At 45.7% G+C, this 25,619-nt stretch overlaps 1 protein-coding gene across 10 annotated transcripts in view; it reads left to right on the top strand.

Moving 5' to 3' along the window:
- Window positions 1–25,619, top strand: part of Slc41a2 (solute carrier family 41 member 2) — a 102,957-nt gene that overhangs the window by 30,127 nt on the left and 47,211 nt on the right. For all 10 annotated transcript variants that reach the window (XM_063255485.1, XM_063255486.1, XM_063255483.1 and 7 more), the window contains 4 exons: window positions 1,163–1,234; window positions 3,647–3,791; window positions 7,375–7,521; window positions 22,084–22,231. In XM_063255485.1, the coding sequence (XP_063111555.1) occupies window positions 1,163–1,234; window positions 3,647–3,791; window positions 7,375–7,521; window positions 22,084–22,231 (512 nt within the window). The remainder of the gene's footprint in view (window positions 1–1,162; window positions 1,235–3,646; window positions 3,792–7,374; window positions 7,522–22,083; window positions 22,232–25,619) is intronic.

The raw sequence follows: 25,619 nt of genomic DNA, 5'->3' as shown, positions 1-25,619 counted from the left end.
GGGCTGGGAGATGGCATGACGGGGAAATAAGGGGGGGTGTGTGAGACAGACATACGTATGGAGACCAGATATTTTATAAGCCCAATAGCACTAAAAATAAAAGTAAATAAAATAGTTTTATTTAGATATAAGTGTAGGCCTTCACACCAAAATTTGAAGTCTGAATCATGCTAATTTTAAAATCTAGATTAACTATATGCTTTCCTGCACATATGTAAAATACTATAGCTGACTCATGAGGAGGGGAAAATAAAAAGGGTTGAACATACATGTATGTGTGTCAACTCCCCGCAAGGAAATGTGATTATTCTGTACTGCAAACATGGACTGATAAAAGTTTAAAAAATAAAGTTGACTCAAGAGAAGTAAAAGATGTTGAAAAATAGCTCCGGAAATTCAAAACTGGCTCTTGAATCAGAGTCTAGATTTGCCGCTTACTAGCTGTGACTGTGGTGAATTCCCCGACTCTCCTGTGCCTCAGTGTTCATGGCTGAGAAGTTGGCAGGACCGTTCAGGAAGTGATGCTGTGTGGGACCTGCCCTAGCAGAGGGGCAGTGCGCTGGGCAGGGGTTTCCTATTCCACTCCCTAAGGAGACCAACAAGTTGTCGGTACCGAGCGAGGTCAAGCTAGTTGTGTAATAGAAGATATATATGTAAATAGGTGTGTAAAAGATGATACCTGCTGATATCCGTTGTAAAATGACTGGTTCTTCTAAGATCGTTAACTAAAAAATTAGTTTTGTATTTTGTAAACATCTCAACTAAGCCATATGCTAGAAGACAGACTGGTAATAAATTCGGGTGTTTTCTGGGAGAGGGGTGGGGGCTGTGCTATGGGGGATTGAAGCCACCTCTTTACGCCTCCGCATGCCCTACATCCCCAGCCCTTATGTTTCATTTTGAGACAAAGTCTTAATAAATCACTAAATTGCCCATCCTAAGCTTGCATCTGTGATCTTCCTGCCTCAGCTTCCAGAATGATGGAATTACACACATGTGCCACCGTGCCTGGCACAAATCCAGAACCATATTTAAAGTGCTATAAAAATGCATCAGATTTACTGAATAATTCTCTTGTGCTTTGAGACTTCATGTGTTGCTGTTTAAACAGAGGCGCAACATCTAGTTATTCAGTGATGCGTGAAAATGCCCTCCTTAACAGGTGAACGTTGGGAAGATGGACTCACCCATCGAGAAATGGAACCTCATAATCGGCAACCTGGCTTTGAAGCAGGTGAGTGAAACACATGTGTTTGCAGATCTTGAGTTTACAGATCTCAGTGTCATTTAAGAATGGAGCAAAATTCAGTGCTATCAAGTCTGTCATTTAAGTGTTTCAAAGGCATCAGATCAGTGATTTAGCCCCTTGAAACAGTGATGGAATCAATGACTTCTGAGGGTTATTCTTTCTCTAGAAACACAGCAACTTCTTCCAAATATGAAATATAAAATATGGAAAAGTTTAAGAAATATTCCCTGTCATAACTAACAGACCCAGATTTTGTACAGATAGTGACTTAATACTTAGTGCTACTTTTGTACTTAATTTCTTTAAGACAAGGTCTTGCTGTGTTGCCCAACCTGACCTCAAATGCCTGGGCTCCCGTGACCCTTGCGTCAGCCTCTCAGAGGGTGGAGGGATGTAGGCTGGCACACAGGCCCTAGGCACAGGTGGTCACAGACTCCGGCTCTTTCTGACCTCAGCTTGAGTATGTGAAGTCTTCTGCCTCCCCCATGTGCTCTCCAGGCTCCTGCCCAGAAGGCTGCTTCTGCACCCAGGAACCCTCAGCTAGCGTGAGCCACGCAGGTGCGCACCGATGTGAACGTTGGCTCGCTCAGGGTGCATGGTTGAGATTACGGCTGTAGGAACGTAATTCCGTGTGACGGAGTGGTTGGAGTGTGGGCCGTGTTTCCAAGACACGTGCAGCTGCCTAGGACTGGATATGCGTCAGTCTGGGACCCGATCTCCACTCTCACAGGAACCAGCTGCACGGCCTTCCTCGCTTACTTGGCCTTTCTGTTCACTTTTAAATCACACTAGTACACGAGAGAAACTGAAGACCCTATTCAGCTGGCACAGGAAGAATCCATGCAGAGGTGGAATGAAAATACTGAGGCAGGGACCCAGAGGGCACTAAAATCACAGCTCTGACAATATGTTTGCTGCTGCTCTTTAAATGCCCTTTACCAGCAGTGGCTCACCTTTTAGAGCACTAATAATGCAAACAGCCCACTGTGGCACCACTTCCCTGAATTGGGGTGAAGGGTGGAACCTGGGGCCTTGCACAGCTTCATCCCCAATGCTTTGTTTAATTCTTATTTTTAAATTTTGAGACAAGGTCTCACTAAGTCGTTAAGTTGTCCAGGCCAACCTTCAGTTTATAACCCTCCTGCCTCAGCCTCCCAAAGTGTTGGGATTATAGGAGTGCACCACCACCATGCTTGGTTTAAATACCCTGACCTCTTATGATGTAGGATGGGGTGTGTGTAAACTCTTCCTCAGATCATTCTAACAATCTCCCTGTCAGCCTTTAACTTGCCTTCCACTCCTAGTCTCCTCCTTTCTCTTGTCATCCTTCCTCCCAAAACTGCTCCTGATGCTTGCTAGAGGGGCTGGGAGTTCTCTGGTCCTGCTTGTCCGTGGCCGATGCCTGCCTGTGTCTGCCTCCTCCACCTTGGCTGTGTGAAGACCACGGAAGCCAGCCAGGGCTGTCAAGACCCAGTGGTGCCAGCCAGGGAGGCCGCAGGGCCGGAGCCCAGTTACCAGCAGACAGGAGCAAGAGGAAGAGAAGATGGAGGGTGGTGGTGGGCTTCGGGAAAGGTTATTTTCTCCCTGGAGCACTTCCTACCTCAGCTTGTCAAGCAGAGGAGTGTGGGCAGGGCCTGAACTTATGCCTCTTCCTGGCCGTGAAGGGTAGACATGCTGTGAAAGTCCCTGCCTCAGCCTCCCAAGGCATTGGCCTGCACCACTGTATCTGACCGTGAGGTCACATTTGGACATCTCTGTCTCCAGTGATCAGCAACCCTGGAGCAGGAATAGATTTGCGGCCCACACAAAGCTTTGTGCGTGGTACCCAGTGGAATCTGAGCGAGTTCTGGCTGGACCTAGGCTTGGAGGTGTATGCCTGTGATCCCAGACACCAGGTCGGGAGGCAGGAGGTTCCTGGGTTCCTGGCTGGCCGGGACAGTTCAGCCAGATCCTGCCTTAGAAACAAAAAGAAAAGAGGCCTGGCATGGAGCTGCACGGCAGAGCCTGCGGCTAGCAGGTGTGAGCAGTGCCCATTATTATAAAAGACACCAGAAACCAAAAACCCCAACCACGCAGGCGCCAGGTTCACAGATGTCAGCCAGCGGCCCACCTGGAAGGTGCCAGCATCAGCCTTGCGGCAGCGCAGCCCTTGCTTGCAGGCCGAGCCCTGTGAGGTCTGGTGCAGGCCGTTTGCTCAGCCACCACCTGGAGTGCCAGGGCCAGCCCACTGTCTCAGCCACCCGACCGCCAGAGCACCCACAGGGCTGCTGCGAAAGCTGGAGCAGCTCGGTCACCACGGCCGCGCTTTCTCCTCCCTCCTGTAGGGAGTGTTTACATGGGAAAACGTAAATGCGTAAATGCATTGAAAGTTTCTAATTCACCTGGTTTTATATTTAGGTTCAGGCTACAGTAGTTGGCTTTCTAGCAGCTGTGGCAGCAGTTATTTTGGGCTGGATTCCCGAAGGAAAGTATTACCTCGATCATTCCGTACTTCTGTGCTCCAGCAGCGTGGCGACTGCCTTCATTGCGTCTCTTCTGCAGGGTGAGTGTGTGGTTAGCTGCCTGCTCCGCAGCCCAGCATCCGTCCTTCCTCTCCGTCTCCCTCTCTCTGCTGACAGCATCTGCCTTTGTGTTCCAGACTGGCCTAGAATTTGCAGCACTTCTCCTGCCTCAGCCTCCTGATTACTGAGGTTATAGGCTAAAGCACGCTTCACGAGGCTTTTATTTTTAAATAATTTATTTCTCAAGATAGTGACTTTATTTAAGTGATACTTGGTCATGATTAAAAGAGAAGAAGGTCATCCCAGACTTTTATGGTGTTCCCTAGAACTGGCCTTCTGAGGCTGAATGTTCCCCCAGTAAAATCAGAAAAACAGCTGAGACATTTGTTTGTTTCTGTGAGCCAGATGATTGGGAAAATCCTTTCTGGAAACTGTTTAGGGACTTACTGGCTCATCTTGTGAGTAACAAGTGTTCCGAGAATTCTGAGTTTCAAAAGCAGTCCCTCTGTTAAAACTGTCAGATTTTGGGAAAAAAATGCTTTCTTTTCTCTGTGGCAGTGAAGGTCTGACCTCATCCAGGACAGCTTGTTGTTGGCAGTAGGACCGAACTTCAAGTGGGTTCTCAGTGGGGTTATCTCTGTGTTTACCCATGTGAGCATTGCACCAGACAGCTGGTTCACCATGGGCTCCTAATCAGAAAGACTGGCTCTTCTGGTTTTTGTTTTTGGGTTTGTTTTTTTTTTTTTTTGTACTGGGGATTAAACTCACAACCTCACGCTTGCCAGGCAGGCACTTAAGCCACTTGAGCTAGATCCCGGCCCCTCTTCTGATTTTATAACTGCAGTCTTCTTGCCTTCTTTTTTTATCATCAGCAAAGCTAAAAAATGGAAAATTCTCTTGCCAGGTGATTTTACAGTGGAGCTTACTTTTTAGCTAGATTTTGGGAGTTTAGTGAATTCTTATCAAATTTAGGTGACTTTTGAAATATTCCCAAGCATTTTATTTTAGTATTTAAATAATATCAAGGGCAGTTTGACTTTACATAGAATTATTAGAGTTGAATGGAGTTAGCACTGCCTAAGCAAAATTTAGGTAAACTATTGGAAAATAGAATTTCTGATAAAATAAAAAAGTTGTTATAGGATACATACCCTGTTTATAGGCCCACTTCTGCTGTCTTTGTGATTTAGTTTCATATATTTATTTAATAAAAATTTTTTTTTGTTTATTTTTATTTTTGGAAATTTTAAAAACATCATTATTATTGTTTTTATTTTTCTGATTTCATCTAGAAAGTATCTTAAAATTTTCATCTGATTTCATTTAGAAAGTATTTTAAAATTTTTCAGTATAAGCTGACCATGGCAGTGCACCTGTAATCCCAACACTCAGGATTCTGAAACAGGAGGATCACAAGAGACTGAGGCCAGCATGGACTACATTGTATGTTCAAGGCCAACCTGAACTACAAAGCAAGACTTTGTCTCAAAAATAAATATATGTATGCATACATACAGGTTTTTAGTCTAGCAAGTGTTGAAATGCCTAGGATTTTCAAAACTGTCAAAAAACTTAGTTTTTAAAAAAACTAGGTGTGATAATGTGTGCCTGTAATCCCAGCACTCTGAAGTCTGATGCAGGAGGATTGCTACAAGTTCTACGCAATCCTGGGAAGACAATAACTTCAAGACCAGTCTGACCATCACAGCAAAACCTCATCTCAAAAACAACAATATCCCAGTGTTAAAATGCTGTATGTTTGTTTAAAGCTGTTTGCTTTGAATAGTATGTGTTCTGGTTTTATGATGACCTGGCTCTTTAACCTGCTAAACCTATGGGCAGCTGGGGAGGAAGTTCGTCCAGACAGGCGGGCAGTCGCATCAGTTGGTCAGCTGCAGAACCAAAATTCAGACCCAAGGTTTCTGGCTCTCAGCTCTCTCCACCTGGCTGTGCTGCATGTGAAATACTTGCATTCAGCTGAGAAGATGTGATAGCCACTATCCTGGAGAAATTCCCACACAGATTGTTAAATGTGCTGATTTTGGGGAAAAAGTTTCTGTCATCATTACAATTACATTACATTACGATTGTCAGACTATCACATAGCATAGTATATTTTTAAAACTATTATTCTGTTGGTTTTTTTTCTCTATTTTTGCAATGATATGTTGAAAAAGGAAAGTCCAGCAATTGAAAAAGATTCCAGAGTAAAAGATACAAAACATAGCTGACCCAAGACAAAATTCTGGGTTTATAGAATTTATGGGATTTATGGGATACAGTAAAAACACTGGTCTAGACTCATGAACAGTATAACCTTAGGCAAAACTTAAACTCTACTCCCCAGAACCCCAGTTAGCTAGTTACAGTAGCTATAACTTTAGTATGTAGGAATCAGAAACGTACATGGACATTTTTATTCTAAAAGTACAGCATGATTCTGTTAATTTTTTTGCATAGCTAATTTAGGTTTCTTATTGACTTACAGTTTGTACATAAATCAACTAAACATTTACAATTTTCTCTGTAGTGCATCTTCTTAGTGGATATGCTGGCAGGAGTCAGGTCTATATAACTGGGTATGGACACAAGCTTGTATTTCTCCCCTTAATATGATTCAAGAAAATAAGGATTTAAAAGTGCCACTACAGAGTCACTATTTCATCCTCTGTTACTTTGTTTCAGGTTTTAGAGGCCGAAAGTTGAGGTTTAAAGCATAGTTTTTAGCTGGATGGGGTGGCATAAGTCTGTAATCCCAGCTGCTCAAGAGGCTAATGCTCAAAATTCACAAATTTGAGGCAGTCTGGCCAATTCAGCAGAACCTTGTCCTGGAAGGCGGGATGGGCTGGGAATATAGCTCAGTACTCCCTGGATTGAAAATCCATTACGACAAAAGCAAAACAACTTAACAAAAACAAAACAAAACAACAAAAAAGCACTTTTACAAAGACTATTTCTTGTGTTCTTGGACTCCACTGTTCAAAATTTAATTACTTCCTGCTTCTTAATCCTTCAACACTTAATAATAAAACAAAGCAAGCACTTCTAGCTGCCATATGTGAACAAATCTGTTTTTGTTGGTCTTCTCAATTGCTATGCATATAAATATGACTCACCTTTCTTTAATCTTTAAGTCTCTGAACCTAATACACACACATATATTATCTAAGGCATGCAAATTAGTGAATTGGAAATTTTAGCTTTCATAAAATTTCACAAGCCACGTGTGGTGGCTCGCACCTGTAATCCCAACACTCAGGAGGCTGAGGCAGGAGAATCATTGAGTTCAGGACCAGCCTAGGCTACAAAATGAGCTCAAGACCAGCCTGAACTTCATAGAGAGACCCTGTCTCAAAAAAACCAAAAAAAAAAAAAAAAAAATCCACAGTGGTATTCAGTTCTTTAGATGCAACACTGAGCTTTTCCGTTCTTCTATGATTTCCACTTGGAGTTAGTTGGAAAGGGCTTTGCCAGCACACTAAAGCAGGGAAGGGTTTGTTTATGTAATGAGCCTGTCCAGGCAGTCTAACCAGAGCCATTCCTCTACCCTGTGTGTCTTAGTATCTGAGGTACTGATGTTCTTTGAATCTTAATATCAAGAGTAATGAACATTCTTTCTTCTAGGAATAATAATGGTTGGTGTTATTGTTGGTTCAAAGAAGACTGGCATAAATCCTGATAATGTTGCTACACCCATTGCCGCCAGCTTTGGTGACCTTATAACCCTCGCCATATTAGCTTGGATAAGTCAGGGTTTGTACTCCTGTCTAGGTAAGTTGACTTGAAACTAAATTATATATCCAAAGTTTTTGTGTAAATATTTTTGCAGCAGGACCATGAGCCAATGGTGACACCCATCTGTTTGACAGTGGTGGTTGGGACTGATTGGAACAATATATAATGTTTTACACACCTGCTGTGTGTTGTGGGTCTCATGTGGTTTTTTTTTTTTTCCTGTTTATAACTCTATAAAATGAGGGTTCTCATCTGTAACTTCATATTAAGAAAACTGAGGCTCCCAGATATTCTATGATCTGGCCCCACATAATCACTGGTAGAAAGCTTGAACACAGGTCTGTCCATGATCTTTGCTCTTCTGAAAGCACGGCCAGCCAGGAGTTGGTCTGTGTTGTTGCGTTTTGTGTCCTGCAAAGTTATGAAAGAGTATAAGTTTATGGTGGTACTTGGAATTCACCAATACTGTGTCCCCCATCAGAAACGGACCAAGTTTGTGCAGGGGGAGTTGTCATATACCAGTAATTCCTGATGCATAGTGACAGAATTTACAGAGTCTGTGGGACTATTTGAATGCAAATGTGAATTTGAGGACGGCTATTGGTACTGAATGAATATGATGTGTGAGCATTGGCTAAATGCTGGATGTTAGTTGTGCTTTCATTTTTTCCTTTTAGATGTCACACTAAGAAAGAAAATAAGGAAAAAGAATAAGATAATTTACAAGCCAAGCCAAACAGAATCCTTTATTCAGATATCCTGATACATTTTTATGAATTTTATACAGATTTGTGGTACACTTTAAAATAATGTGTTGTACTAGGATGGGTGTCTAGCTCAGTGGTAGAAAACTTGCCTAGCATGCCTGGGCTCAGTCACTAGTACAGGAGGAAATTGTGCCTGAGACCTCCTTCAAATTCAGTACCCTTCAGGTGTGTGTTTGTTTTCGTGTGTGTTGGTAGTAGATCTTGTGATGCGAGGCCAGTGCTCTGCCACTGAGCTCCATCCCTGGCCGTTTTTATATTAGTGTGGCAGAGTCTTAGTTAGCCAAGCTGACCTCGACTTTGTAGTCCTCCTGCCTCTGCCTCTCTGATAGCTGGGATTTCAAATGAATGCCACCACAGCTGGCAGATATTGTTCTTGAGCTAAGGAAAGGGCTTTAACCTGCCACGTGGAATCATTTCTTTGGTCAGGACCAAGAAAAACTTTAATTTAGTGTATTAAATTGTCTTACGTTATTTAATAAATGACACAAAAGCAGTATCCAGTTAGACTTGGTATGTATATTCAGGGAACTATTTTTTATTTAAAAGATATAGATGCATCCACTTAAGGTAGAGTATAGGACAATAAATGGTCATTGACCTAAACGTAAGACCTTGGTCCCATGGATCTTGGCCTTTGTCATCGCATGAAGAACGATGATGTATGTTCAGGTGTATGCAGGGTGATGCTCAAGATTCTAGCACTCAAAAAAATGTTTAAAGCACAGAAAATGAATTATGAAAGAGATCATCTTAAACCCACTCTGTTGTTGGGATGATAAATTGGTCAGGCATTTTCCGTTCTCTAAATTATCCTACAACTAGAAGACATGCTGAAGCTGGAGACTGACACATAGATTATGGCTGGTGCCAGGGAGTGTTGCGTGTCTGTCCTTCACCCGCTGACTCTCAGGCACAGGGCTGGGCCCTGGGTCCTCTTCCCCACAGCCAGCTTCGAGCTCACTGGTGCGGGGAGACTCAGCAGTGGTCCGCATCCCAGAGAGAAGCGTGAGTCAGGGTCCAGAGCCCCTCCCCAGTCCCACCAGTTAGGTGGGAAGGAGGACTGAAGAGGAGGAAGAGTTCTCCCCAGCGCTCAGAGGAAGGCAGCTCTGTGCTGTTCTCGGAACCCCGGAAGTGAGGGGGCAGCAGGCTCATGAGAAGGGAAGGTGCCCTGTCCACAGTCTGGGGGCTTCATTCCCAGGGGGTCATTCAGAGCCCGCTGCCCAGCCCGTCCCTAAATGCCAAGGAAGACATAGTGATAAGAAAGAGAATGGCACTGAAGGACATCCTTATAAGAAATACGATAGTAGTTATAATGTGCAGATGAAGCGCAGTGGAATTTTAGGAGGTGGAGCGGCTGTTGAGGGAAATAATGTGTACTGACTTTGTCAAATTTTCTTTTAAAAATTGCATAAGATGGTACACCCTCCTTATAAAGGACTTAATCATACTGTTTTGTTGTTTAAACCTTTAAATATTCTGAGTGTTACATAGCGATGTAGTAATAGCTTAGATCAAGGAGTAAACAATGTAAACAAAGTAAAATGTAACGTTACCATTACTTTGAAAAATAATAATATTGTTAAATATCGCTTAGGATTTTCCAGGCATTTTCTTGTCCTTGGAAAGCTGGCTCAGAGTAATTCAAGGTGAATTAGAATAGGTCTTTTACATTTCATCCGTACCTCTGGTGCCTGCCGTGGAATTTTCTACAAGCGGGTGAGAGGCGGTGCCGCAGCTGTTCTAACTGTTGGGGGCGCGGGAGGGGAGCCCTCCGAGTCTCCCTGTGTGGGGACTGCGGAAACTCCGCGTCCTGAGCACTAGGGGGCCTCGTACGACCGGGTTGGTGCCTACTGTCTTCACCCTGAAGGCAGACAGGGAAAAGGCAAGCTTAACTTCCCTGACCCATTCCTCTGGCCGAGGCTAGCTCTTAGAAACAAAGGATAGTGAAAACACTAGCAATCTAAAGGTAAAGAGAAGGACCACTGGGTAGTTCTAGGCTTTGGTTGTAGAAACTGTGTATTGGAACTAGATGTCAGGAAAAGTCTTGTATCAACTCATCAAGAGCATATAACAGTTTTTTCTTTCGTTAGTCTGTATACAGTACAAAATGATTCCATTCCATGTGGGAATCGGTACATGTGATCACACATTGCAGTTCTTCTTTTCCCCATCCCTCCACCTTCTTTTTATTTTTCCAGCATCATATTCATTTCTTATAAGACCTTATAAAGTTTATTATCCTATATATAGATTCAAGAGGCTGCAATAATTATAAACATATACTCACCCAGTGTCAGTGTACCTAAATATATAAAGTAATTGTTAACAGATCTGAAGGGAGAAATAGCCAGAAATACAATAATAGTACAGGATTTCAGTAGCCCACTTTCAGCAATCAGTAGATCATCCAGACAGAAAATCAGTAAGGGGACATTGTACTTCTAGGTTAAAACAGACCTAGCAGATGTACATGAAATCTTCCATTCAGCAGTAGCTCAAAACCAGTTGTTCTCAAATGTGCATGAACCATTCTCATCAAATTGTATCTTATGGTACAAAACAATTTTAGCTAATTTGAGGAGACTGAAATCGTATCAAGTGTCTTACCTGACCCTGGCGGTGTGAAACCAGCAGTCAGTACCAAGAGGAAGCCTGGTGAGTGCAGAAGTCTGTGGAAACCAAACAGGAGCCCAGACAACCAGCGGTCAAACAGAAAGATAAAAGAGAAGCAAAAAAAAAAAAAACACCCGGAGAGGAATGAGAATGGAAGCGTACCACACCTACGCGCTGCAGCAAAGGCAGTGCCAAGAGGGCAGTTGGTGGCTGTCAGTCCCTCCATTCAAGGACAGAGAGCGCAGACAACCAGGACTCACCTAAAGAACGTAGCAGAGAGCAAGTCAGCTCGTGGTTAGTAAGAGGAAGGAGATAATGAAGCATAGACATAAAGGAATTAGAAAACCTGTAACTTAACAGAATGAGGAGTTGGTTTTCCCCAGAACAAAATTGACCAAGCAGAAATGTTTAGTGGATGCATCTGAAACAGCAGGGATCGGAAGGGCTGTTATAAACAATTATACACCAGTGAATGAGAGAGCCCAGCGGAGGGGTCGGTTCCTAGAATCATCCTCTACCAAGGCTGAGTCAGGGAAACCTAGAGCAACTGAACAAAGCAGTGAAAGAGAGATTGAAGTAGACGAGGAAAACCTCCCGCCAGAAAATCCCGGGGCCAGATGGCTTCACAGCTGAGTTCTGCCAGACATTCCGGAAACTAAGCCTCCTTCTTTCAAAGAATGAACTAGAGGGGATACTTCCAAACTCATTTTATGGGGCCAACATAATGCTGACACCGTCGCCAAAGACCCTGCAAGAAAACTGTAGGCCAGTAGCTCTGATGAGCGTAGCTGTGATGACCTCTGTGAACTGCCTCGGAACCCCGAGCGGCATGCCCACGGGGCTGCGTCACAGTGGGGCTGCTGCCACAGCGCCTGTCAGCGTGGCGCACCACAGCACAGAAAGGCGGCCGGCGTGTCTCACGAGCGCTGGAACGGGGTCCAACCAAGCTCAGCGTCATTTTCTTCTTAAGTGACTACCAGAGACTAAGCCCGGGCCCTCCCACTGAGCTACATCCTTGGTCCTTTTTTATTTTAAGGCAGTCTCAGGTCACTAGTTTGACCATGGTGGGCTTGGCCTCCTCCTGCTTAAGCCTCCCATCGTGCTGGGGTTACAGGCATGTGCTGCTGCCCCTGGCTTCAGCATCTTTCCTTGATTAAAACCCTGGATAATTTAGATATGGAAGGACAGTTTCTCAAAATGATCAAGACCTTTAAAAAAAAAAAGCTGACAGCACCAAAAGTCTAAAGTATGGGGAAGAACTGAAAGCTTTTTAAGAAGTGGCCCAGGCTGACAACCCGCTGTCGGCACCGGCACCGCTGCTCACTGTGGCACCAGGAGCACTGGCTCGAGGGGTCAGTGCAGCACGAAAGGAAGGCACCGAAGTGGAAAGGACAGGGAGGGCGCCCCTCCTCGCGGGCGCTGTGATCCTGTGTGTCACAACCTGTGCGTCAGAACAAATGAATCTACAGAGCCACAGGATACGGACCGATGGACAGAGAGTCAGCTGCATTTCTTTACACTAATGAAGACCTCTAAAAATGAAGTCAAGAAAACCCCGTTTCCATTAGCATCATAAAACAGGCACAGGAGAAGGGCCGGCCTTCAATTGCCAGGGAAATGTAAGTTTTCCTTCAGGGAGTGCTCGCGTCCACCTGCCTGGGAGGCCACGTGTGTGGAAGTGTGCAGGAGGATGTCTGTGTGTGGTTGGTGGCAGTGTGCGTTGGTGTTTTGGGAAGTTCAAGCACATATAAATGGAACTACCACTATATAAGACCCAGCAAATTCCTCTTTTGGAAATGAATGAAATCAGTGCCTGGTGGAGACATCTGTATTCTCACATGCACTTCGATGTCCTCACAATACCGACACAGAAACAACCCGTGTGCCTGGCAGTAGGTGAGTGGATACAGAAGTGATACACATATACATACACAGTAGAATATTAATCGTGAAAAGGAGATCCACCATTCACAGTACCACAAATGAACCCATAGGGCATTGTGTTATGTGAAATTAGCAAGATGCAGGAAAAAAAATGCCACATAATCTCGTTTATATATGGAATTTTTAAAACGTTAGATATGTAGAAACAAAGTAGAAAATAACTACAGGGAGCAAGGCAGGAGTGGGGCGGAAGTGGGAGGTGCAGGTCACAGGTACCAGGTGGCATCCATGTGTGATCAGTATCTAGGGATCTTAGGTGCAGCGTGAGGGCTACTGGCAGTTCGCTGAGACCCAAGTTCAGGTGCCCTTACCACAAAAAGGGAGCGGGATCGACTCCGGAAAACGGTGCGTGGGATTGGCCTGACTCTAGTCCCCGTGTCATGCGCCTGGTACATCTGCAGTGCAGCGGAGAGAACGCTCGCTCGGGTGGCCGTATTCCCAGGTGACTCTGTGTATTCTGAGCAACTCTCCTCGGGGCATTGTGCTGCCTTTCTGCTGCTCTCACTCAGACATGCTGAGCTCTGACAGCTGATTCATCACAGAGGTCTCCCCATTCACCTCGGCTTTTCCTAATGGAGAGAGAAGGACAAAAGACCCAAACAGACAAACCCACATTGTTTTGCAGTCACTCAGAACAACTCTGTGGCTTATGAACAGAGTTAAGATTTGCCTGTCGGAGAGAAGCTGATTTCAAGCTCCTGCCAGCTTCTGCTGTCTTCAGTCCAGTCGCTGATGCCTGCACCCATCTTCCCTCAACCCTTCTTCTCCTTCCCATCAAGGCCAGTTAGGATCTTCATGTGTAATAAGTTTATACATTTTCCTAATCTTGGATGATTTTCCTCCCCTCTGAATTCCATTGCATTTTACTGATGCTTCTCTTAAGACATTCTTTATGTTTGGCCAGTGGTTATGACTTTTTGTATAAATACACTACCTGGCCTTTGGAGAAGATAAACTTCTAAATAAAATGTTTTCATTTTATTCATTTAATTTCTTTGGAGCATCCTATAGTGCCATTCACAGAAGATTTTAAATAAGTAGCACTGTAACACATCATTCCTTTTGAAAATGCCCTAATTATTGTGATGAAGAAAGTGCTGTATGTGTGCACGAGAGCTGGAGGGCAGATGGCCTCTGAATGACTTTGACACGGTGACTGTAACCAGCAGTCCTTTGGGTGGGGGCGCAGTGTTGGGCGGCATGGCAGGTGTCTGCCGAGGGCGGGAAGGCTTCGAGATTAGTATCAGAATGAGGAAAAAGAACAGCAGCGTGTGGCTAGGAAAGATCTATTTCAGGTGGGACTAGAGGGGGAAGTAGAACCCTAAGGCCTAGAGTATGCTTTCGTGTGACTTGCAGAGAAAATACAAAGGCATTTGTGTGCTCACACAGCCATCTGTAACGTCCAGGAATCTTTAAAACTGTTAGAATTCAAATTGGGCCAGTAATGAAAGCACCATACACAAAATTGTAGCCTTTTCTTCATGTTTGCATAACTTTAAGGGTTTTTAAAAAATCCTTTTTGAAGTATTTATAGCTACATGGCTATGTAATTCTTAATGTACATATTTATTGATTTGAAGGAATTATCAGTTTTTCTCTTGAGTCAAGATCTGAGAGGCAAACCAATTGATTTCTTGCTCTTCAAGGTTACTGTTAAGACTGTTGCTTAGTTACAGCAAAAGTGTGATAGTGGTCACCTGGGGTATGTCAGCCCCGTGAGGCCACAGAGAATGCTGCCTGGTCATTCCCCAGTCACTCAAGCCCATACTGCCTTGATGTGCCACTGTGAGTAGCATGGAAATGACTCTAAACGGGTGTCACTGCTCTGACATCCCTTAGTGTACAGTGATTTCTACAATATCCGCTTCCTGAGAAATTGTGATGGTTATTAATGGGTGTCTAGAAAAAATTGCAGTGTACTGTGCAGTGTACTGACTGTGGTCCAGACAGATATAGCGAATATATTAAACTTGTTACTCACTGTAGCTGTTTCTGAAGAAGTTGGGGAGTAATGAATGCCCTTAATGAAATGATATAATAGTAGTTGAAAAATGTCCCTGAGAATGCAGTAGGAGGTGAAGGCATGGATTGCACAGCAGGCCCGGGTTGACAGGGAAGTGGGGTGGAGCCGCTGGGCCGCTTTGCTTGTTTGCTGGTGGCACCAAATGAGCACTGACACGGTGGACAATTACTGGGCTCACAGAGCTAAACATCTGACCTGTTCTGTACTCACACTCCCTTACTGTAACAACTTAGCCCAGAAGCTACAGTTTAAGACAGCGGAAATGTATTTTCTTAGCATCCAGAGGCTGGAGGCCTAATGATCCGAGAGAACTGATCCTGGGGCAGGGGTGAAGGGTCCCCACTTCAGGCTGGAGGGTCCATCCTGTACCTTTCCACCTCGGGTGGCTGTGGTGCTCCTCGGTCCCAGTCACGTTACTGCTGTCTACACTTCGTGTCACATCATCATCTGCTCTTCTGTAGCCTGGTCTTGTCCTGTGTCCGTCTTACAAGGACCCCTCTGGTTACATTGAGGGTTCACACAAATACATAATGTCGGGTGTGAGTCTCATCCCTTAATCCCTGATATAGCTGCATCTGCGGAGCCCCTGTGCTTGCACAAGGTGACACCTGCAGCTTCTCCATGTCTCCGTGGCCATTACACCCAAAATTTGTTTTAATATTGATGTAGAAGTTCATAGTTGGCTTTGAATTGGACATTTTTCTCGTACCAATTGTGTCATTAGTGGTTTTCTAAAAGTAATTCTTTAATTTTATGCCATCTCTAATACATCAAAGTGAAATAGAACACATTTATAGCTTGAGCATTTTGGTTTTATCTTAGTTTTCGAATTCCTTTTAGTATTTAAGAAACTTATTTGGAGATAATGTTATATTTATAAAATAGTTGCAAAAATAAAAATAGTGGGAAAACCCCTGAATATCCTTTACTTACATTCACCAAATACAAACCTTTCCTCTTTTGCTGTATGTTTTCTCTTTTTCTGTATATATGTCTTTGACCTTGGCATTGGAATTGTTAACAAATATGGATGGTTCTGGTTTAGACCTGAAATATCCCCCAGGAGTCTTGGGTTCCCAGTGGGCCCGGGCGGGAGGGTGGGTCCCGCCCGCTCACTCCCGCTCTGCTTGCTGGCTGCCTGCCGTGGGCTCAGCGCTCCTCCGCCAGCCCCCTGCCGTGCTGTTCTGCCCTGGAGCCAGCAAGGAGTGTGGACTGAATCGCACTGGAAACAGAGCCAGGCAAACCTCTCCTCCTCTCCAGTGCTGCTGTTGGGTGCCTGGTCCCGGTGACAGCAAAGCTGACTAATGCAGTACCTCCTCCCTCCTCTATTTCCATCACTAGACTTTTAAAAATCCGCGCATCCTGAAGCCATATACCACGCACGCTCTAACGTGAGTAGTTTGTTGGTTTGGGTACAGCCATAGGGCTGTGCAGCCATCACGTGACCTAATCCAGAGCATTGCCTTTGCCCCGGGAGGAACCCAGTGCCCTTAGCAGTGCTGCTCACCCCATCCACCCCCTCTCCTGCGACCACGAATCTCCTTTCTGTGGCTTTTGCCTGCTCTGGAAATTCCCTGTAAATGAAGCCACACTTGTGCGACATTTGGTGCCTGGCCCCTTTCAGGTAGCATAGTGTTCTCAAGGCTCTCTGTGTTGTAGCGTGGGTCACCGCTTCATCTTACCAATTGCAATCTTGTCCCATTGTATGGATTGACGTGTGACTGAACAAGGCTCTGTTGCGTGGATATTCAGTACCGTTGGTTTATCCAGGCACCATCTGACGGACAGCCGGGTTCCTTCCCTCTAGGCTGTAACCCACAGTGCAGCTGTGAACATGTGTGTATGACTGTTGACGTTCATGTGTTTTTGGTGCTCTTGGGCACACATCTAGGAGCGTTCTGGGGTCATGTAACTATCTACTCAGTAGTTTCTTCACTGTGAAATGTTTTCTCTTCTTTGAAAATACAAGGCAATGATTTGAGTGTGGGGCGGCAGGTGCCTTTTCAATGTGAGATGTTTTCCCAGAGATCAGAGGTTGAGGGTGACTTTTTCTTCTTCTTTCTTTCTTTCTTTTTTTTCTTTTTTTCTTTCTTTTTTTCTTTTTGTCTTTTTGAGACAGGGTCTCTATGCAGTTCAGGCTGGCCTTGAGCTCACTTGGTAGCCCAGGTGGTCTCGAACTCACAGTAATCCTCCTGCCTCAGCCTCCCGAGTGCGGTAACTTCTTTCAAATCTGGCCTGGTCTTCCTGTCTTCACCTGAGCATGAAATCCTGAGGCAAACTGAATGGGCAGGACATTTCTTTTCCTTTGTGTTTGGTGGTTCAGTGCTTACAGTTTTCTGTTGTCCAACAGAGAGATTATTGAAACTAATTATTCTAGGAAGTAGGAATGCTTGTTCGAGATGTTACTTCCCATTATCTAATGGTTTACGAGACCTGGGAATCCATTCAATAAACATTTTTTCATCTTGTAAAACATGATGGCAAAAGTGACACTAAATGTAACATTAGTCATATTTCTTTAAATGGAAGAAAATGTAAAAACAGTTTTTGTCAGTTTAATTTTGAATGTGATGGCAAATCCAGACAGGCATGAATACAAGATATGTTTATATATTATTGTTAGTATCGTAATAAATGATTATTTCTATCTGATGGGAAAAGGTGAAATTTTTCAGTTTCTATGCCAAATACCTTTAATCATAGGTGGAAGAGTGTCAGGTACTTTAAGAATCTAGTCAGGCACGGTAGCACATGCCTGTAATTTCCAGCACTTGAGAGCTGAGGCAAAAGTATTACCGTGAACTTGAGGCCAGCCGGGGATAGATAGTGAATTGAGGACCAGCCTGAACTATATAGCAACACCCTGGTTACAAACATTTTAGGAATCTAAGAGATTCAATCAAAAATAAGAGTTGGAGCAAGGTTTACAGAATTCCATGATATAACAGAAAAATGTGACATTTAACTTTATGACCAGGCTATAAGGACCATGCGATCAATGCTATCTTTAATTTATAATGTCCTTACTAAACACAGGATATAATAGAGTTATCAGGAAGAATCCCAGGACTATCTGGGCTAAAATCTTGATAGTAAAACTTTGGTCAGCTAAAATAGTATCACCAAAACATGCTTTGAGAAGATATAATTGTTCAAATAAAGTGTATATAACTTTGAATCATAGGGAGATTTAGAATTAAGTATAAAAATATTTGCAAATCAAACGCATGAAATTAATAGCTTTATGCTAAAGAGGCAGTGAATACTTATATACTTGTAACTTACCCATATTTAATTCCTTTTTTAAATTTATAATTGATTTTTCTTGTGATCATTAAAGAGAGATCTTAACCAAATTTGCATATAATTATTTGAATATTTTTAAAAACTTGTTACTAAATTTATATATTTAACTTATTAGTTTTGTAAAGGTCACTTGAAAAATTTGAAAACTTTGTGAGATAAGTGAACTTTCTACAGTAAATAAATGGCATAGATTTTTTCAGTAGGCTCAAATATTCCAAACTCTGTGTTTGGCCGAGTCTGGTAATTGTTAAGTGTTCAGTCTCTGCTTCTGTTTCTGTTTGTTTTCTGTAAGAATGTTGACTTGATTTTTGTGGGCAGTTACACGTCCAGATGAGCATGGGCTCAGGATGCCTGCTTCAGAGTCACACTACTAGGCCAGGTGCATAGCTGATGCTGCTCTGGGCGAGCCCTGCCGCTGAGGCAGGGTCTGCACTGCGCTGTCCCGGCCATGAGGAGCCCTGCAGGGCTCAGCTCTGCACTGACCTCCTGTGTAAACTTGGCACTTTGGACTTCACACCTCCCTGGTGATTCTTGGGCCCTTTGTGAAGCGTTGTGCTGTGCGCTGCTAGCTGTGGCTCAGTTCCCAAGTGCCCTCCCGATAGCTCCTTCCTTCAGTGTTCTGCCCCGTGACTCCCTCGGCTGCAGGCTTGTCCCGCGGACTGTTGGAGGGCTCATCTCACTTCGTCCCCCTCTCAGGCGTGCTTGTGCTTCTGGAACAGTTCTGACGCGCACACACAACCGATGTGAGTGCCAATTAAAATGTTGTTCAGAGATGGCATAAATCATGTCTATAAATAAGACAAATGGCCATGCCCACGCTCAGCGAGGAGTTTTCTCCCTCTCTAGGAAGGCAGAGCAGCAGTGGAGAGGGAGTGAGCAATGGTCAGGTAAGCCCTCTTGTCGGGGTCGCTCCCGGCCGGCAGGAAAGACACACGACAAAGTCTGGCGGTGTGCAACCTTGTCTTTATTTGTCTCCGCGTGGGCCCCGCGAGGCCTCCTCTCTGCCACCAGTCCTTTCTCGCCGGTGGACTTTCTCTATCTCTCTCGTGCTTCCTCTCTCGTGGCGGGAGTGGCATTTACTTTTATAGGGTAACAGTGGCCAATCAGTTCAAAGCGCGCGATGCGGGCTGATTGGCTAACATCAGTTGTTGCTAGGCAGACTATCTTACAGAGCGGGTTGTTTAAGTCGTCAGGGCAATCAGGGGGCAGGAAGCAGGCGCCAACTTGGCTCACTCGATGGGAGGGGTAATTTAGCTCAGGCTTTGCTCCTTTCTACAGGCCTCACGTCCGCCAAGTAAAGCGACCGGTGTCGGCCGCGGCTCCCAACATCTCCCCCTATTTTATTTACTTTGAATGAATGTATGCATCGCAGCCCGCCCTGGATCGAGTGCAGAGGCTTATGCCCTGTGTTGAGGCCCACCGTAGGCCCTTGGCTTGGACCCTGGTCGGCCGCCCGTGGGTCCGCCAAGGCCTTGAGACCCTCGTCCTTTTTCCAGGGCCAGGAGTGAACTGGACGGAACCTGGATGCACATAGGCATGCACTCATGCCCCTCCGTGTGATCCCCTCGGAGAGGCATCTAGATCTGGGCAGATTCTAGTAATCCAGCGGCTTTCGTGCAGTATGGGGTAGGGCCTGGCTTAGGTCGAGTCGTGCTGGGGAGGCACGCTCTTACCCGTCACTGACTCACCCACCCTGCTGTGTGGTGTCAATAGGGAAGGAATGCGGAAGACCCGCCACATCTAGACCTGGTCGTAGGCCAGTCGAGCGAGCCATGCGTAAGCCTGGGGGTCATTGTGCCCATCACGGGCTGCTGCCAGGGCCGCATGGGCAACCAGGCGTACTTGACGCCGGGCCGCCGCAAGGCGCCCATTAATAAATGATGTAACCCATCGGAGCAAGAATGGTCCTACAAGTAAGAGCAGAAGCAAGGAGCACAGGGGACCTAACAATGGTAAAACATAGGGGAGCAAGCCATTCCAGGCTCCCCAAAAAGGGATTGTCCTGCAGTTCTTTTAGGGCTCATCTTGTTGTTGGGTCTGCGGTTGGCCTCTGGTGGAACAGGCCTGATCTTCAGTCGAGGGACTTGTCGCGTCAACCTCTCTGGGACCCACAGTGGTTCTCGTCCCGGTTCCTGCGGAAAAACACAAACTGCGCCTTGGTTCCAGCTAACCACCAGATCCGGGCCCATCCATTGTCATGCCATAGATAACCGCGCCTTTGGAGGCAGGCCTTGGCTTACTCCCCCTTTTTATTTTTTATTTATTTATTTTTTTTTTATTTTTGGTCTTTTTCGTTTTTTTTTTTTTTTTATCGGTACCAGGGATCGAACTCGCGATTGCCTGCTTACAAGGCAGGCGCTTATGCCGCTGAGCTAAATCCCCAGCCCCCGTTTCCTCAACCGGCGTTTTTCTCAGCCTGCTCGGCAGAGTAGCCGCCCATGAAAATACTGTCCGCCCCGCGGCGCAACGTCATAGGACGGCGGTCGCGACAGAGTGGAACGGGGCGTCACTTCCTGTGCCGGCTGAGAGAAGGGAGGGTTCCCTGTAGCGGCCTCTCGGCGGGGAGCCGCTTCTGGAGAAGAGCTCCAGGGCGGAGCGGATGGCTCTCTATCTCCTCCCCGCCAGAGGGCTCTCGGGGGTCCTTTTTCCTCTCTCTGCTTTTTTCGAGCGGCGCACGCACACAATTCGCGGCGCAACTCGGCATAGGAGTCAAGGCACGCATGTATCATTTCCCACAGGGGGCGAATAGCCGGCGAAATATCGCCTCCCAATTCCGCCGAGGCGAGGTCCCCGCCTAACTTCTCCCATGACGGCAGGTTTAAATGCCCTGTGGGTAAAAACCAGGGAGCCACCCTATCTACCTCTGCTATGAATAGTTCCAGTGTTTTTTGACCTACCCTGAGGTCTCTAGCTTTTAAAAGCTTTCTAAGGGCCTTTACCAAGGGCCGCGCCTCCGCGCTCGGTAAATTACCCATTCTCAACCTCTAAGGGCTGTTACTCACCGCGTGTGACTTAAAGAACCCGTCACCTACGCGTGAGCCTGAGGGGAGTCTAAAAGCCCTGTAGGTGCGCGCCACCCAGAGCCCAGGCTTATCCCCAACTCACCTGTCCGGCAGCACCACGCTGGAGCGTTGCACACCACCGCCGTGTCTCGGGGTTGATCAGTCCCCGTACGGGCCACAAAATGTCGGGGTCGCTCCCGGCCGGCAGGAAAGACACACGACAAAGTCTGGCGGTGTGCAACCTTGTCTTTATTTGTCTCCGCGTGGGCCCCGCGAGGCCTCCTCTCTGCCACCAGTCCTTTCTCGCCGGTGGACTTTCTCTATCTCTCTCGTGCTTCCTCTCTCGTGGCGGGAGAGGCATTCACTTTTATAGGGTAACAGTGGCCAATCAGTTCAAAGCGCGCGATGCGGGCTGACTGGCTAACATCAGTTGTTGCTAGGCAGACTATCTTACAGAGCGGGTTGTTTAAGTCGCCAGGGCAATCAGGGGGCAGGAAGCAGGCGCCAACTTGGCTCACTCGATGGGAGGGGTAATTTAGCTCAGGCTTTGCTCCTTTCTACAGGCCTCACGTCCGCCAAGTAAAGCGACCGGTGTCGGCCGCGGCTCCCAACACCCTCTAGCAGAGAGGAGCAGTGTGGAACCTGGGCAGTCTGCTGGGTGACAGCTTTCACTGCTGCTCTTAGAGCTCTCTTGTTACTGTTCTGCTGTGTGCCACGTAGCTATTTCATAGTAAATGTCTGTTTAATTAATGTGTTTTAACCATATTATTTAATTTTAAAACTGTCCTTATAGTACTAGTTTGTTTGAAATTTATCAAAAATTTAAGGCATGTTAATATGTTTGATAATAGCATATCACCCGGTAACATTTTACTGTTGATAATTTAGATTTGCTACTTGGAGGAAAAGAGACTGAAGTGTTATCCCTTGTTTTAAATTTTAGAGACCTATTACTATATCTCTCCATTGGTCGGTGTCTTTTTCTTGGCTCTGACTCCGATCTGGATTATAATAGCAGCAAAGCACCCAGCCACAAGGACTGTCCTGCACTCAGGCTGGGAGCCGGTCATAACAGCTATGGTCATAAGCAGGTGAGTGTCCAAGTGCATCGTGTGCAGGTGTGCGTGTTGCATCTGTGTCTGTAGTGTGCATGTGGAGCAGCTTGCCTGGTTCAGGTGTGGTTGTTTTGGATTAACCCTTTTATGTGGCCAGTTCATAGTTCGCTCAGGTAATAAGGGATCAGAGTTACAGGAGTGACTGATGTTAGTGAGTGTCCTGAGATCTGGATGGGCCACCAGTTCCCATTTCCCTCCCGCCCAAAGCCTTCCCAGACTGATAAGTAAAACTCGGATATGGTGGTGTTAGCCTGACAAGGAAGTTGCTTACTGTGAATAACAGGCTGCTCAAGTAAGTATCAGGGAGCCTTCGTGCTGTACGTGCCATTTACTAAGTTCCATATCCTGGACACTGAGAAGCTTCGCTATGTAATTAAGGGTGTATGCAAAAGATTTAGTTGCAACAATCTTCATTATATGGAGCTTTTAATTTTAAAATGGAACAATTAAAGAGCTGTCAGGTGTTGATTAAATAAATTGTAATAAATTGCATTTCTCTTGCCATGAAAAGATGTTCATTGTACATCTGGTGAAGATAGTAACCTAGAAATGAGTATATATTTACTGTTAAATACAGTAAGTTAAGACATGTGTATCTTCTTCCCTGAAACTATTTAAATGATTACAAAAGAATGAAAATGCTATAAAACCAGAAAGATGGACAAGCAGAAAAGACAGCATGTGAGAGAAACTAACATATAAAAGCAAGGCATCAGACGGATGGTTGCTCAGCACACAAGCAGAGAGGGAAAAGGGAAAATTGCCCAGCTGTCGGGGCCAGCAGACTGGAGCCTCAGAAACCTAGAGAGGGGCCCAGCAAGAGGCCCTGGGCTCCCTGGAAGTCGAGGTGAAGGAAACCGGCCGGAGCGTACGTACGGAGCTGTCAGACTCGGCCCCGTTCTCCAGCCTGCACCCCACGAGCACCCCTCCGCCTTTGTGGATGGGCTAACACAGACACCTGCGGAGGCCAGGATGCGGGTTAAGTACCCTGAAGGATATAAAGAGGAGCTGGAGGTCTACACCCTGGATGGCAGAACTTGCCCCACTCCTCTGTGTGCATAGTGCGCTGGCAGGCAGGTTTATGCCCCTAGAGAAACTGGGCAGCTCCCCTAGCGAAACTAAGCAGCGCAGAGTTGAGACCTGCCGAGGCTGACGCTGCTCGGTCTTTCAGCCCAGGCACAGCAGGCCCCCCCAGTGTTCTTCGGTGTGGCGACACTTGGTCACCCACTCCACCAGATCAGTGCACACCAAGTACACAGCCAGAGCTCTGGAAGAGAGGGCAGGCAGTGCAGGAGTATCAGACAGTTGGGTTTGGTGTCCAGGAGGAAAGATGGACAGAAAAGGCAGCAGGCGTGGTAACAACCTCTGCAAACTCCCGTACTGTCCACGTACGTCCTCAGAGAGCTAAGGGAACCTGCAGAGCCCACAGAGTAAGGATGAGGCGTAGAATGGGGAGGGTTCGAAAAGCAGAAGAGCTTTGGGAAATTTAAATAAATAGCAGAAGCAGAAAAGTTGGAAAGGTAAAGGTGGAGAACTCTCCCGGAACATAGAGTGGAAAACAGAGGCGGAAAGGAGGAGGCGTATGACAAACGGAAAATTATCCAGGCATCACTGGGAGAAATTCCCCGGAACTGAAGACGTGGCTTCCAGCGGAAGCAGCTGGTGAAGAGTGCGTCAGAAGCCCCCGAAGCCTCAGAGGAAGACGGGAAGGCACATGTGAAGGGCGTTTGATCCCAGCACCAGGCGTGATGCCTCCGAGTTGGAAGGAAAAGTGTTTTGGACATAAAATACAGTTACACATCAGACAAGACGAAGTACATTTTTGGGCAGGCAAGATCGCATCAAATGCACTTTCCCGTGCCCTTTCATTTAAAGCTGATAAAAAATCTCTGTCAGTGGTGGAAATAAATCAGACAGTGGCATGGGAGTAAATAGTCCCATTCTGTGACGGCAGGTGGCTCTTTCCGCAAAACAGATTGCTTTTACCTGATGGATTCCAGTGAGAGCCACAGACCAGGGTCCAGCTGTAGAGATGGTGGGAGGGACAGGGCGACAGCTGTGCTCAGGCTGGGGACCAGGCAGCTCGCCTGCCAGGAGCACCGTGCCCAAGGAAAAGTGACTCTGAGAAGGGAAAGCATGGAATGCATTGGCTACGGGATACACTCGATGTGGCAGGAGGTCGGATTGGTAATAGGGACCTTGACAGTGAAGAGAAATCCGAGAAAGAAGAAAATCCACGTGACGATATCGAGTACACCTGGGCAGTGCATGCGTGAGGACGCCGCCGTTGTTACAAAGTCAGCCCCGAGGGCTTCGCTGTCAGAGAGGAGGAAGGCTGAGAGGTTGCAGCGTGTGGGGGCAGGCACGGCTGTGTGCCGTGCCATACATGCGCCCCGCAGACATTTTATTACACGCTTTCTTATCTACTTTGTTATTGTAGTGACAAAAACTGCTTATATTTATCCCGCACACCTGATACTTTGAAACACGTGTGTATCATGGAACAGCAGAGTTAAGCCAGTTAACATACGCATTACATCACAGGTACCTGCGTTCATAGACTTCATTTGTTCTGGGATTTCGGAGAAGATGATTGTGTCTGCATTTCTGAGAAGCATGGCCATGGTCAGGTTTGTCACCTGATGCAGAGTTTGCAGACAAAACAAGATTTGTCAAATGCTTCTATGAGGACCAAATTGCAAACAAAGTAGTTGGTGAACCACTGGATACAGATACTGTGTACATCCATTGTATATATGTGTGTGTGTGTGTGTGTGTGTGTGTGTAGCTCTGATCTTAGTATAATAACTGTATGAGCCCTGACTGATGTAACTAGAATTAGTTTTTATTTTTTCCTTTTTATTTGATTTTATATTTTTTTCTATAACAGGTTTTACTACCTGGGTAACAAAAATATGTTAAAATGTATTTTTAATAAGTGTGCATCCATAACATAATCTATGCATTTTGGCTGGGAGATTTTATTCTTTGACTAAGAAGTAGTTTGATCTTCAAATAAATATATTGTTTTTCAAAATTACTAAATAAATTACTAAATAGTTCAGCCTTAGGGTATAGCTTAGTACTAGGGTGCTTTTCTCATACATGAGGACCTGGGTTCAGTGCCTAGCACTGTAGAAGAAAAGAATCATAAATATTTCTCAGGTAGTCTATAGTATTTTGTTTGTATGTTTTTGAGACAGGATCATGTAGGCAGTTCAGGCTGGTCTTGAACTCACTACAGAACCCAGGCCAGTCTCAGACTCACAGCAGTCCTCCTGCCTCAGCCTCCCGAGGGCTGGAATTGCATGTGTGCACTACCGTACCCAGCTAGACTATACCTTCTTAGTAAGGACGTTAAAAC

Source organism: Cavia porcellus, unplaced genomic scaffold (genome assembly GCF_034190915.1).
Source record: "Cavia porcellus strain 051 isolate PalLab524CR breed Dunkin Hartley unplaced genomic scaffold, mCavPor4.1 scaffold_8, whole genome shotgun sequence".
NCBI classification, from domain to species: Eukaryota; Metazoa; Chordata; class Mammalia; order Rodentia; family Caviidae; genus Cavia; species Cavia porcellus.
The sequence above is the reverse complement of the archived record's forward strand: the minus strand, read 5'-3'. Positions and strand labels throughout refer to the sequence as shown.